Source organism: Balaenoptera musculus, chromosome 8 (assembly GCF_009873245.2).
Source record: "Balaenoptera musculus isolate JJ_BM4_2016_0621 chromosome 8, mBalMus1.pri.v3, whole genome shotgun sequence".
NCBI lineage: Eukaryota > Metazoa > Chordata > Mammalia > Artiodactyla > Balaenopteridae > Balaenoptera > Balaenoptera musculus.
This window is the reverse complement of record NC_045792.1, coordinates 70009077-70022616: the sequence shown is the minus strand read 5'-3', so window position 1 is coordinate 70022616 and position 13540 is coordinate 70009077. Positions and strand designations below refer to the sequence as shown.

Sequence of the window (13540 nt, the reverse complement as noted above, 5' to 3'; positions counted from 1 at the left end):
TTCCTTGCAGCTTGGAAGGCAGGGAAAGATGTCTGTGTTTAACTAGTTCAATTATTTATAATAACCTGACTTAAGTTTTAACTCCGGAGGGGCTCTCACAGTTTGTCATTGTCATAACCTGGTGAGAAAGATGTGTATCCCAGTTTGACAGATGAAGAGAGTCTGAGGCTGAGAGAGGTGCCATGCCATGTGCTTGGCTGCCCTGGTAGTGAGTGGCAGAGGCTCTGGCCCCCGCCCCCCTCCACGCCCGGCTCTCGGTGTGACTTCCTGTCTCCCCTCCTGCAGAACTCCTCTCATGTGGACCGACGCTCCATGCCCTCCATGGGTTACATGACCCACACTGTCAGTGCTCCCAGTTTACATGGAAAATCGGTAAGCAGCACCTCCTCTCCCCCTCCAGGTGACTGATCTTATCCAGCTTGCAAAGGGCTAATCTCATCAGGGTTCTCCCCTGAGCCAGTCAGATGCAATCCCCATTTTAGAGATGAGGAAACTGAGGCTCAGAGAAGTCGAATGAGTTGCTCAGGCCCATCCCACTGGCATTGGGACCTCCTGAGGTCAGCGGAAGAGCCTGGTGGGGGGAAGTGGAGGAGAACGTGGTGTTTATTCTCTTTGGGGCAGCATTTTGTCTGCAGCATTTTCCAGCCACCTGCCTTTTTCTCCGGTTAGCTCCTCTCCTTTCTTCCTGGTCTTTGCTTTGATTAGTTCACTGTCTTCAAAACTCAAGTCTGGGTGAGGTTGCATTGCTGGTGGCTGTTTCCTGATAAAAACTACTTCCTGCAGCCCCTTTTCTGCCGGTGCCTTTACTTGTCCTAATGACAGCATTAATGCAATAATTACTTAATGGTGTCACATCAATGCTGTGCCGGCACCGGGGTGAAGAGTAATTATAGCGTCGTGCTCCTGCGGTGGCTAATTTCCTCATGATGTGTCTACACACCTGCAGCTGGAGGAGCTCTCACTGCTTCTCACCCGGTTACGGCGGCACCAGGCCAAGTTGGCCAGGGTGCGAAATTTTGCCATCGGCCAGTTACTGCAGCACGAGCTGACCTTTCCCACCTGCCAGGTCAGCGCTGGTGGGCTCTCTCAGGGCTGGGGGCCACCCCGGGGACAGGGGAGTGACATGCTGACCCGTGCTCCCTCGTGCCCGTGCTCTAGTCTGTCCTGCTGTCTGGCTCTCTCCCTTGTTCCTGCCTGTTTGCTTCTGGATGCTACTGCCAGACACTGTGCAGCCGTCATGGGGCCCACGTCCCTGTTGCTGGGGAGGAGGCTGCATGTGGTGTGAGGGACCGGAACTGTGGCTTCTCTGCCTGTGAGTAATGACTGCCAGGCTGGTGTGTGGTCATGTCCAAGGGCTGTGCTAGCTGTCATCCTTGTTGCCACCTTGGGTACTCCCTGGGATGCTGAGAGGTGTGTGTCAGCCTGGAGGGAGAAGGCATGGTGCCCTCTCATCTGGACAGTGCCCTGCTGACTGTCAGAGCATCTTCACACCCCTTATCCCAGTGAACTTCACAGTAGCCTGGGAGAGGTTAGGTAGGACAGGTGGGAAAGTGACTTGCCCAAGATCCCTCAGCTAGTGGCATGCAGGCTGGAGCCAGATTCCAGGTCCTGTCTGGCACAGTGTTCTAAACTGTTTCCAAGACATGAGGGGTTGCAGGCAAGCTCCTCGAGGAGTAGACAGACAGTCGTTCTCCTGGGCATCCGGAGCGTCTTAAAGAAGATGCTGGTCCACACGAGCCTGGTCCGCCGAGCTGCACAGAAGTAGGCAGAGGACAGATGAGGAGGTTGAGGGAATTGTCACTTTCCTCACCTGTCCTATTTTAGTGGGACCTGAGAGTTACAGGAAATGTATTTGGAAAAATGAATATAAGGGAGCACGTGCAAAAATCCTAATTTGTGAATTTGGGTGATTTTTAATGACATTGCTCTGTCCCTCTTGCTGCGGAACTAGGCTGATTGAGGAAGTAGGGATGGGTAAGGAGACAGTTTAGGGACAGAAATAAGATCTTGCAAACCACTGGTGTCCCTGGCAGTGGTCCTTCAGGCCTTCTCATGCTTAAAAGCACTGCCTGAACGTTTTGCATTATTTCTTTTTGTTTATTTTACATCAGAGCTCTAAACTTGGATCACCTTCCTAGCCCTGGCTTGCTTTGGCTTGCTGAGAGGCCTCTTAGTTGGCTGAGAAAGTGCCTGGACTGTTTTTCTTAAGCTTTCGTAGCCCCTCTCCCTCACAGTTAGCTTCTGTGATCCATTACATAGGAAGCACAAGTTCTAGGAAATCAAAGAGTCTTTTCCTTATTCTCACTGTTCCTGGTAATTATACTGAAGAATTCAACAGACTGTCAGAGATGACACAAGCAGACAGGTCTGCCTGGACCTTCCTTATCTAGCTCCTGACCCAGCCACTTTGGCTCCATGCTCAGCAAACGGAGCCAAAACTTCCAGGAAACTTTCTGCAGCTACTGGTGCTTATCGTTCCAGAACCCAAGGTCAAAAGGGAACCTCCCTGGGTCACCTAGGTCATCTCCATGCCTCTTCCAGGCATCCATCCACACCAATCAGGGGGTCATTTTCCTTCATGCATGTGAAGTGGCCCAGTGCAAAGGTTTGGAGCGTAGCATGTCCTCTTCCAGGTAGACCTCTCTAGTTCTGTCTCAGGAGCTCGCCTCTGCCTCAGCTGCTCTGCTGTCCTGGTCCTCTGGTGGGATGTGTGCTGTCTCCCTCCTCCTTATCAAACTGTCCCCAGCCAATGGGGGGAACAAGCTGGCTTTCCCCACATGGTAGACCTGTGAGATCCACCATGCTGAGAGAGCTCTGAGCTGCACCGAGACATTTGTGCTTCCTCTGTGGCCTGGATGTGTTGGTCTGCTGTGGTCTCTTGTCCCCGAAGCTGCACAGGTGTAAATGAGTCACACGTGAAGCCCTGAGTTGTGGACACCTTCGGTGTTCATAACTGGCTTTTTTCTCTCTCTGCTTCATTTGAAGGCTGACGATACCTACCTCCAGCTGAAGAAAGACCTGGAGTACCTGGACCTAAAGGTGAGTGGCCTCAGGGGTCTTGCTTTCCTGGGACACTTCCCTTTCGGAGAGTGTCAGCCTCATTGGAGACCAGCCCCAAAGCCAAAGGCCTTGCAGGTCTTACAAATCTGGGTTTCAAATGAAGATGTCTCCTGTCTGAATCAGAAGGGGGATTTTTTGTTTTGGGGTTTTTGATTTTTTTCTTTGGTTGCTGTGGCTTTTGGAAATTTCTTTTTTAAATTGAATATAATTGACATATAACATTGTATTAGTTCCAGGTGTACAACATAATGATATTTGTATATATTGGGAAATGATCACAAATCTAATTAACATCTATCACCATTCTTGGTTACAAATTATTTTTTCCTTATGATGAGAACTTTTAAGATCTACTCTCTTAGCAGCATTCAAATATGCAATACAGTATTGTTAACTATAGTCACTATACTGTACATTACATCCTCATGATTTATTTATTTTATAACTGGAAGTTTGTACCTTTCAGAAGAGTCTAATTTCTTGTAGCCTCAGACTCTGGGCTCCTCTCAGTTTCTTATGAATTCTGCTGTAAGGTCTCTGGCTTCCAGAATGAGGGCACAAGATCTTGCTTTCTTCCTGTCCTTGGTTAGAACCACAGGGTTCCTCCAAATAATAACCAGTTGCTTCTTCAGAGCCTCCAGTGGGGCGGGGGTGTGTTTGGTTCACAGGGTGCCACTGATGTGTGTTTTCAGGCACAAGCAGTTTGGTGGATTGTCTGGTTTTGTAGTTGGTGGGTACCGGAGGGCTCTGAGGGGTACCGGAGTCTCCCCTCCGTGTTTAGGAGATGAACGTCGGGCCCCTCCCTGTAGGTGATGAAGGTCAGGCTCTAAATCAGCCTCCACAGCACAGACAGAGCTGGGAAAGCTGCTAGAGAAGCGAGAGGCATTCTGCCTGGAAGAGGGCTGCTATTGTTCTGTTCCCACAGCTCTCCAAAAGCTCCCACTGTGAAAAGCACTTCTTATGCCTGAGCCATGACTTAGACTGAAGGAATGTGACCTTTAATCAACTGCGGGTGTGAGAGGGCGGGCAGAGGGCCCTGCAGGAGGACACCCAGGTGACTGCGGCGGGGGCATGCCTCCCTCGGTCCCCAGTGTACCTGGCTTGAGATATTTTTAACTTGGGGATTGTCGTCCAGCCTTGTAGAAGCAGGGGTATGAACATTAGGTCCTAAGGCAGCAGAGGAGGGGCCTCCCCACTCTGAGGCAAGATCAAGACCTTTGATTAGGAATCCCTCTGTTAACTTAATGTATCTGGTAATGAGCACTTGTGCTATATCCAGCTCTGGAGAAGCTAGGGGGGATGGAAGAGAAAAATCGAGGCTCTCTGGCCTTGAGAAACTTCCAGATGTTCTGGGTTGGGGAAAGAAAGCGTCCTGAAATAACACAGACTTTTTTGCAATGAGCGTATGAAGATTTGTCTGGCCCAGTGCTCAGAGCTGAGATAGTGAGGATGACTGTGGCTGCAGTGCTGGGAAGCCTTCTGGAGGAGATGGCGTGTGTCCAGAGCCTTGAAGAGCCAAGGGTTTAGGTTGGGTGACGTTAAAGGGAAGGGAACTGTGGGAGCCATGGCTGGAAAAGTGGGGGCAGATTGTCCAGGTTCCGGAGTCTTTCTAGGCTTTAGGAAGGAAGGTGCAGTGAAGAAAAGTCAGACTTGGCTTTCAGACATGAGCGACACAAGGAGGGTTCTCTCAAAACCAGGACGTTTTCTAGCTTACGTGGTAGTCAGGTCACATAGAGCATGAGTGAGTGAGTATGGTAGTCAGGACTCAGTGCCCAGACGTGGTGGGCCAGATGTGCAGCCCAGCCCTCCCTCCTGCACTCTGAACCTGGGTAGGTCCTTCCACCATGCCCACCTCCCCCATCTGACCTGGAGCAGCCCCGGGCCTCCATCTGCCCTGTGTACCACCATGTCCCTGTTCCCTGGCCTCACCATGCCCGGGGCCATGCAGGTGACACAGAAGTATTTGTAGAGCATCCGCGATGTACCGAGGCCTGTGGGAGAGGCGTGGCTCACAGCAGCACAGGTGTACCACAAAACACTCTTCAGAGCGCTTGGTGCACGGTGCGAGGGAACTTAATAAAGTGCCTGAGCCAGAGTAACAGGAAGTAGCTGTCTTCTGATTCCTGTTTGTGTGAGATAGCCGACCTCACAGTTGGTCCTGGAGAGAAGATCCAGCTCAGGCTGGTTTTATTTAAAGATTATAGAACTTGAGCTCAATAAAAGGGATTTAGAGAGACAGAGAAAAACTGAGGCATAGGATAGCAGAGTAGAGCCAGGAGTCTGTGTCCTCACTGCCAACAGAAGCGGAATAACAATAGAGGGTAAAATGTGTGTCAGTCACCATGTTTTACTTTTGTTAAATTATGTACCCGTGGCAGTAGCCCTATAAGTGAGGTGGTGTTATCTTTTTTTCACTGACTGAGGCTCAAAGAAGTAAATGACTCTCCCAAGGCCATGTTAGTAGTTACGGGGGAGTCAGTACTTGGGAGCAGCTCTGACTCTGAAGCTGGTGCTCTTAATCACCCTGCCTCCCAGCCGCTCTTACAATGCTGCTTCTACTACTGTGGACCCAAAGGGATTAAGTTTTTTATGGAGCTGAACTGGGGTCCTTCTGCCAGGAAATGTTTATGCTGTGATAGAGACAAGGTGCATCCTTGGGGTGTTTCACCAGCTAGGAGCCGTTATGTGACCAAAACATTAACTAGTGATTGGAAGTTGTCAGTGTTTATCTTGAAAAACAGCTGTGTTGATACCAGAATTTCCCTGGTCTTATAGCTGCTACTCCAGTTGCTAAGCTCCTCTTAGAGAACCAGTCCCCCAATAACAGCACCAGCAGGTGAGAGACACTTGGCTTACCAGCAACATGGGTGGGAAAAGATGCTGGGGTTTGTGTTGTGTGTGAGTCATCATTCAGAAAAGCTGACATCACCTTGGCCTCCCTCCAAGAGACAGGCCTCCCTCCAAATCAGGGAGACAGTGGGCCTGCTCTGCTCAGACCCAGCTGGGGTGTAGAGTTCCCACATGGACGTTTCACTTCAGGATCCAGACGAGGGAAGGGCTGGAATCAAAGGAGAGGTGATGAGGGGCTGCAAGAACTGTGGCTGAGGAGTGTATTAGGCGGGATGCTTTTGTTGGCAGGTATCCGAAACCCAAATCAGCCTGCTGAGCCACAAGGGGAATATACTGGTTCACGTAGCCAGGGCTGTGTTCCAGGAACTCAGGCCACGCCACCAACTGTTCTGCTTTCCACATGGGAAGAAAGGTGGCCACTTGCACACTCAGGTTGGCTTCATCCCAGCCGAGCCTCCCTGTGGAGTGAAGGGTGGGGGATTCCCTAATGGAAAGCAGACTGGGCAGACACAAGAAACACAGCAGCAGGCAGCACAGCTACAGTGCGGATGGTTGAAGGAGGAAGGGGCAATGCAGGCAAGACATAGAGACAGTCTGTAAAGCTCTAAATGTTACCATGTGTCTTCCGGGGCTCTGAGGGGCGATTAAGACAAGTGGATCACAGCTACATGTAGACCGGTTTTAGTTGAGTAGAAGAAAGACTTCTCTAAAAGGGCCACCACGGGTCATAGTGACCTCCCCATCACTGCGGTGCAGCTGAGGCCAGGTGAGCACTGAGTGGGATGAGTGACCGGATCAGGAAAACCCTCAGGCCTGTTGACTCTTGAGATCCTGTGACGTGCTAGACAAGATGAGCTGCTGCGAGCCCAGTGGGGGTCCCTGAGACGAGGGCCTGGGAAGACACAATTAAATGGGCGGTGTAGCCCAGCCTGGGCGTGGAGATGGCGCCGAGCACAGCCCCGCTGTGACCAGCTTCTTGTGAGGGGTCCCTCCTGGGTCCTTGTGGGGAGAGGTAAGCCTCTCTGGAGAAGGATGGTCTCCCTGCCCCCACCAGGTTGGCACAGGGTCCCCCGCGTCCCTGTCCCAAAGGCCACAGACTTAAGGATCCAGAGCCCATGTCCCCTCCGCCTCCATCAGCTGATGCTTGGGTTCCAGAACCCGTTGGTGGTGTTTGCCCACATGTTGTGGAGCTTGGTCTCCTGAAGTGAGCATTCCTGCTGGGGTGCCAAATGAGCAAATAAAAGCAGACTCCACTCTCTTAGAAGATGCTCTGTGTTAGTGTCCTCTTTGGAAATGTTTACTTTCCTGGCAGTTTACTTGGCAGTGCCAGGGTGGAAAGGATTTCACGCTGATTAAGCATCTGTTCTTGCCTGGCAATTTTGGGGCACCTGTTGTTCATTATCTCACTTAATCCTCTCAGCACCTTTGAGCAAATAAGAATTATTATCCGCACCTCACTAATCAGGAACCCGAGTATCAGAGAAGTAACTTCTGCAAAGTTATGCAGCTGAGATTCGAACCCTGTGACTAACTTCACACCTGCCTCCTTTCTTCCGTGTGTCATGTACCTCATCTGCCCTGAAGTTGCATTCGCTGAGTTGTATTTCTGGCATTAATGTTCTGCTCTTCAGAACCCTACACCGGAGCCAGGTCTGAAAAGGGGGTATGAAGGTTCGCTGTTGTTTACGGCTTGAATTGTTTTTATGCATCTGGGAAGCACAGCTGGGAAAGTAAGGTGGGGGGGAGGGCACCTGCAGCCACACAGGTGGTGCCTTTTAGGTGGAGCAGATTGAAGTCAGCCCCAAAGGGGCTCTTGTCCCTAGTGAGGGACGTCATCAGTGGCTCCAGGTGCCTGGCCTCTGGACTTTTCCTGACAGAGCCTGAGATCTGGGCTTCTCTGTTCAGAGTCTGTTTCCAGTTAGCTTCTGGAGCAGAGTTCTTAAGTCATGGTCTGGAATACCATCTATCTCAGAATGATCTGGGAGCTTGATAAAAACTTGCAGATCTGGAGGGTTCTGTTGAATTAGAACCTCTGGAAATGATGCCCAGAATTCTGTGTTTTTAAAATCAAGCTCTGGGGTGATTCTTGTGCACAGTAAGCGGAGGTCTTTTATTCTGAAGAGAGATTGTTAACATTGGTCATGAACTAGAGCAATGAATATGGATGCTTGGGTCTTACCCCTTAGAGACTCTGATTTAATTGGTAATACTCAGGTATTATTCTTTAAGAAAGAAAGACACTCCCTAGGTGTTCTAATGTGTAGGTATGGCTGAGAAACATGGTTTAAAAGCAGTGGTCCTCAAAGTGTGATCCCAGATGAACAGTGTCAGCAATTCCTGGGGCTTTGTTAGAAATGAGCAATCTTGGCTCCCACCCCAGAGCTGCTTAGTGAGAACCTTTGGAGGTGGGGCCCAGCAAGTCTGTATACTCCCAGCCCTCCAGATGATTCTGAAGCATGCTCAAGTGTGAGAACCATTTTTTAGTGGAGTGATTCCCACTCCTGGCTGCACATCAGACTCACCCAGGAGGGCTTTTCAGAATCCCAGTGCCTAGGCCCCACCCCAGACCAATTACATCCAAGTTTTCTTGGAGTGGGACTCAGGCATCAGTCTTTTAAAGCTTCTGGGTGATCTCAGTGGTGGAGGCAGGGTTGAGATCCAGTGTCTTAGTGGGTGGGGACAGTTCCCTCTCAAAGGAGCTGGAAGCATTTGGCATCATGGGTAAGACATAATGGTTTAGGTGTGGAGGCGAGGGTCTGAGGGACCAAAGGCGGGTGGGGCTGAGACTAATGCATGGCTCCACTCTAAACTACAGATTCAGTATCTTAACAGTATGTGATGGGGGGGAGGACAGAGGAAGAAGCAGTCCCCTCTTGCCTTCTGTGGCAGAACCAGAAAGGACATGGGCACTGAAATCAGCACCCTCACGTAAACTAGCCTGCACGAAGATCCTTCAGGCAGCGCTTATGATCCCCCATTTACGGATGAGGGAACTGAAGTCTGGAAAGGTCCACCGGCTGGGAGGCCGCATAACCAGACTGAGACACACTCATTTGAACTGCACAACACACATCCTCCTTAAGGTTTCCCCTTGCCAGTTCCCCAAATTCTGGCTCCTTCAAATGTCATTTGATGTCTTACCTGTTACGATTTGTTGTATTTGCCTTTTTGTTTGGAACAGATAAAAAATAATGAACCTTTGATCAACGTGCTTTACAAAGTGCTGAAGAAGTCAGCACGGGGCTGTCGGCCCAGGAGAAGCGTAAGATGATCTGATCTGTATCTCCAGGCGGGGCCATTCCATTGCTTCTGGCTCAGTGCCGACTCCATCACTTGCTTCACCAGGGGCTCTCCTGACCGCCCCCAGGCTTCCTGCGAGTCATTTCGGTTTATTTTCTGTCTATTGAAGCTCCCTCAGCGTTTTGGCTGGTGCACCAGGCTGAGCCTCTCATCCGTAGTGTTTTGTGACTCCATCATTTGTGCTGCCATTGGGGGCAGGGGGGTGGGGCTTGCCTAGCTTGCCACCAGCTTGTGTTATGTCCCCATTCTCGCTTGTCTGCCTTCATGGTGGGGGCTGCCCTAGAGCCTGGGTTCCTTGGGAGGGAGCAGCAGTTTCTGGTCACCTTGGAGGAGCTGGGGTGTCCTGAGATTCCACCGTGGCCCTGGGATTAGGGTGGCTCTTCTTCAGGGCAGGGTGTTGATGTTTGAAAACATTCTGGAGCTGGACTAGAACAAAACGCCCACCTCCCCACCATCCACCCCTTTGAGGGATGCAGAGGTAGTGCCCGAAACGTGGCCAGCTTTTATAGCATTCCAAGGGAGGCTGCAGGTTGGAAAGCAGAAGCTGTATCCAGTCATCTTGGGCCCTGCATATAGGTGTCTTGGGATGTGCTGGAGGGGGAGTAAGATGCCTGGGAGGCCTTTAATTGCTTTCTGATGTGGAGACTCTTTCAAATGGATGAGTGCCCACTAACTTTCACTTTTTCTGGTGACAGAGGTGCTAGGGACCCATAGTTGATGTTTTGAATGGATTTAAACATTGCTATCACAAAGTGCAATTTTCAAAGGAAAATTAGATGTAATATACTGTTTGTGGCTGTGTCTTAGAAGCCTCAGCTCTCTGGAACAAAGCTAAATTCAGAAGCTTAAAGGGCCTGTGAGTTGTGTAAACACCGTCACGAAGCCCCTGCTCTAAAGCCTGTGACCTTTACTCCACAGAAAGAGGTCTCAGGCCCTGAGCACAGCCAGCTCACCTCGTTTTGTCACATTCACAGACTCACTAAGCAAACGCTTCTCAAATATCCTCAATACGCTGGGCCCTGGGCTGGGCTTTGAGGATACAGAGAAAATACATCACAGTCCCCACAGTCCCTCCTAATTAGGTTATTTGTCAAGTGAGGGGAGACAGAACAGATCATCTACTAAGGCCCATAATAGTGGCAGACACAAGGGGTGGGAGGATGTCCCGTGATGGGTACCAAACCCAGATGGAGGGAGGGAGACAGGGAAGAGCAGCAAGTGTGTCCCTTCTGCTGAGTTTCTAATCCTCATAGACTCAGTCATTTGAACTCCTAATTCATAACACCTTAAAAGGGGACAAAGACAAAGTTACTTCTTAGGAAAGAGGGAGTGCTCATATCCTGAGAGAGAGAAGAAACATTATAAGTCAATCTGAAATGGAAATGAAAGCGCAGAAATTAGGGAGCATTTAGCTAGATAGGCAAATAGTCCTAAACACGATCGTCTAAGAAATTCTATATTACTGATTTTTGTAATGACTCTGATTCATCCCCCAAAAGGTTGAATTTATATTCAGTGTTCTGTGAAGGTAGTAAAGGACATACTTTTAGAAAGCTTTCCATCAAAAAGTTTAAAAGACAGCTTTCTGAAAGTGCCCTTTTCGTGCAGAAGTATCTCATTCCTTGCCTGATGGTGCTGGATAAATGAGGCATTGCTCAGTTAAACTCTCTGCCTTGCTATTTCAGTATCGAAAACATATCATTTGGAAAAAGCTTCAGTGACATAAAGGGAAGAGTTTGGTTAAGAGGAAAAGTCCCCAAAGCATTATCTCAATTTGAAAATGATTTCCTCCTAGGAAGCGAGGCAAGGGTCAGCCCCTTGGAGGGTAGACAAGCTCACGGCCCCTCGCTTTGGCAAAGGACTGTGACACAGAGTGAAGACTCCCTTACCTCTACCTGCTAGGTTCCCGAGTCCTGCCTGGGAAACTCAAAACCTGCCTGGTGTTGGTGGTTCACCAGGATTAATTCCCCTTCCTCGCTTCCCCCACTGCGCCCCCTACCCTTGCAGGAGCCAACATTTTTTGTGGATCGTTGCTGTGGTCAGTGTGTTCTGTGACTGTGTGTATGGTTGTATGTACACGTAATTTGCCAGTTTGAAGAGCAGAATTTGGCTGGAGTTCTACTTTTTCTAGGACTGACCTACATGTATTTCCCTTTCACCTACCTGTGAGGCAATAAGCAATTTGCCGAGTGCATTCCAGTGTGCCAGGCCTTCCGTTCGGGGCTGACTTTACCAAGATAAAGAAGACAGTGGTCCCTGTCCTCTACTGTGCCGCCAAAGGGAGCAGGGGAATGGGTGGGGGCAGGTCTGCAGCCCAGGCTCAGCCTTCAGCTCAAGGCGTGGAGAGGGCTTCTCCCTTGACCTTCACCTTGACCTTTAGATTTGGGCACATGGTTGGCTTGAGTTTTGAGGGGAATGTTTGCTAATATATCTCTGCTTCTGATTCACACTCACAAACTTAATGGAGTAGGGAGAAAGTGAGGGCCATTTCTCCAGCAGCTGTGTGTCCCTCCGTACTGGGACCCTCTGCATAGTGACTCTGCTATGGCTCGCTCCATCCTCCATTTCTCTGGTCAGATCTGCAAAACGGAGTTCAGCAAGACGGCCTCCCCTACAAGGGGCACGTTTGACCTGGCCACCCCTGACCATGGTTTGGCCATGGGGGTGCATCTGTGAAAAAGGTTCCCCTGCCCCTGCACAGTTTTTGACAAAGAAGGAGATTTGGAGGAAATGAAAACATGGACTAAAAGAGTTAGTGTTTAACTTCGTAGGGGTCAGTGAGAGATGGGCAATGTGTCGCCCACGCTGGGTCTAGGCAAAGATGGCAAATGTTGTGAAATTCCACTGGCTTCTAAGTTTGGGTGGTTTTTGTCTACTGCTTTGTGGTTTCCTTTCTTGAGAGGACAGGGTAGCTTGTAACTTGTATTGCAAGTACAGCTATTCAGGGATCACTTGAAAACCTCAGCCAGGAACAATCCAGGTTTCTTCTTCTCTTGGCCAGATTATCTTCCCAGATATCAGAAGAGTGAGGAAGGCTGATCTTAGTCATGGGGGGGTGGGCTGTTCAGACTTCCTTGAAGTAAGGCTCAACGATGCCCAAGGGATTTGCTAGTTCTTCTTGGTCCACCCATCCTATGGCCCTGGGCGGGGTCATGGACTTCTGTTAATTATGTTTGACCCCAGGTTTAGTAGCAAAACTCTCTTATCAGTGGCAAATCTTCCAAGATTCATACTGAACTCACTTGGGGCAAATTTAAGCCTTTACAGTTGATGATACTGTAACTTGACAGTCTGTGTTTTCTTCAATTTGAGAAATTTACAAGTACTACTAAAGGATCTCAGAAAGGTTTTCTTTTTTCCCTGAAATGAAATAAGCATAAAAATAAAGCAGGTATTGCCCAAGTTTTTGCCCTTTCCATGCCGTGCCCCTACCTGCCACTGACGAGACTTCCACATCTGTCCGTTGTAGGGGTAACTTTCCTTCTTGACTTCTGTTTCCGAACCCCGTGGTTAAACCTCCTTTAAATTGTTCACCTCCCAGATGACAGGCCGGGATCTTCTCAAGGACCGAAGTCTGAAGCCAGTGAAGATTGCCGAGAGTGACATTGACGTGAGTGAGCAGAGTGACGGGCTCACCCCTCACCTGCCTGCTACCTCCAGACCCAGGGTGGGCAGCTTCAGGCAGGGTTTGGATGGATCTGTAGCCAAAGGCTTTTGGATCATGCTCCAAGGCCATGGCCTTTTCTCATCATCCCAGGCCCTCTCCAACCTGTTCTTGTTCACAGGTTAAACTGAGCGTCTTCTGTGAACAAGACAGGATCCTCCAGGACTTGGAAGACAAGATACGAGCCCTTAAGGAGAACAAAGTATGTATTGGTTTTGCGTAATCTTGGGCTGGGTGGCAGGGGTTTTGTCATCCTGTGTTTCCTCAGTATAGACTGGACTCTCATGTTAGTACTGGACAGCAGATGTTAGTTTATCCAGAACAATGTCTTTGAATTTAAAGGGTATTTCTTGTGGGGTTTCTGTCTGAACGCAGAGGAAACCTTACAGGGAGACCTCAGCCTACTTATTATTCCAAGTACCACCTCCCTGACCTTGATTCTGCTCTGGGCCACCCCCACCTCTCCCTGGAAGCCCTGTGAGGTGAGCCTGGGAGACGACGGCTCCACTGGCTTGCAGTGATGACCCCAGGCTCCTGAACCCCAGGGAAGCGGGGGCTGCCTTGGAGAAAGTGGCCAGAGTCGTAGCAGGGCAGAGGCTCTCACTTCCTAAAGCTCCTTTCCTCTAAGGATCTGGGCCATAGGGGAAGCAAGTCTGGTTGGGAGGG

General features: G+C 49.9%; 1 protein-coding gene across 10 annotated transcripts in view; it reads left to right on the top strand.

Annotated features, from left to right (window-relative positions):
* The window catches only part of PLEKHA7 (pleckstrin homology domain containing A7), a 213268-nt gene that overhangs the window by 174688 nt on the left and 25040 nt on the right, over positions 1–13540 (top strand). For all 10 annotated transcript variants that reach the window (XM_036859553.1, XM_036859555.1, XM_036859554.1 and 7 more), the window contains 4 exons: positions 286–372; positions 2986–3039; positions 12752–12820; positions 12996–13076. In XM_036859553.1, coding sequence (XP_036715448.1) covers positions 286–372; positions 2986–3039; positions 12752–12820; positions 12996–13076 — 291 coding nt within the window. The remainder of the gene's footprint in view (positions 1–285; positions 373–2985; positions 3040–12751; positions 12821–12995; positions 13077–13540) is intronic.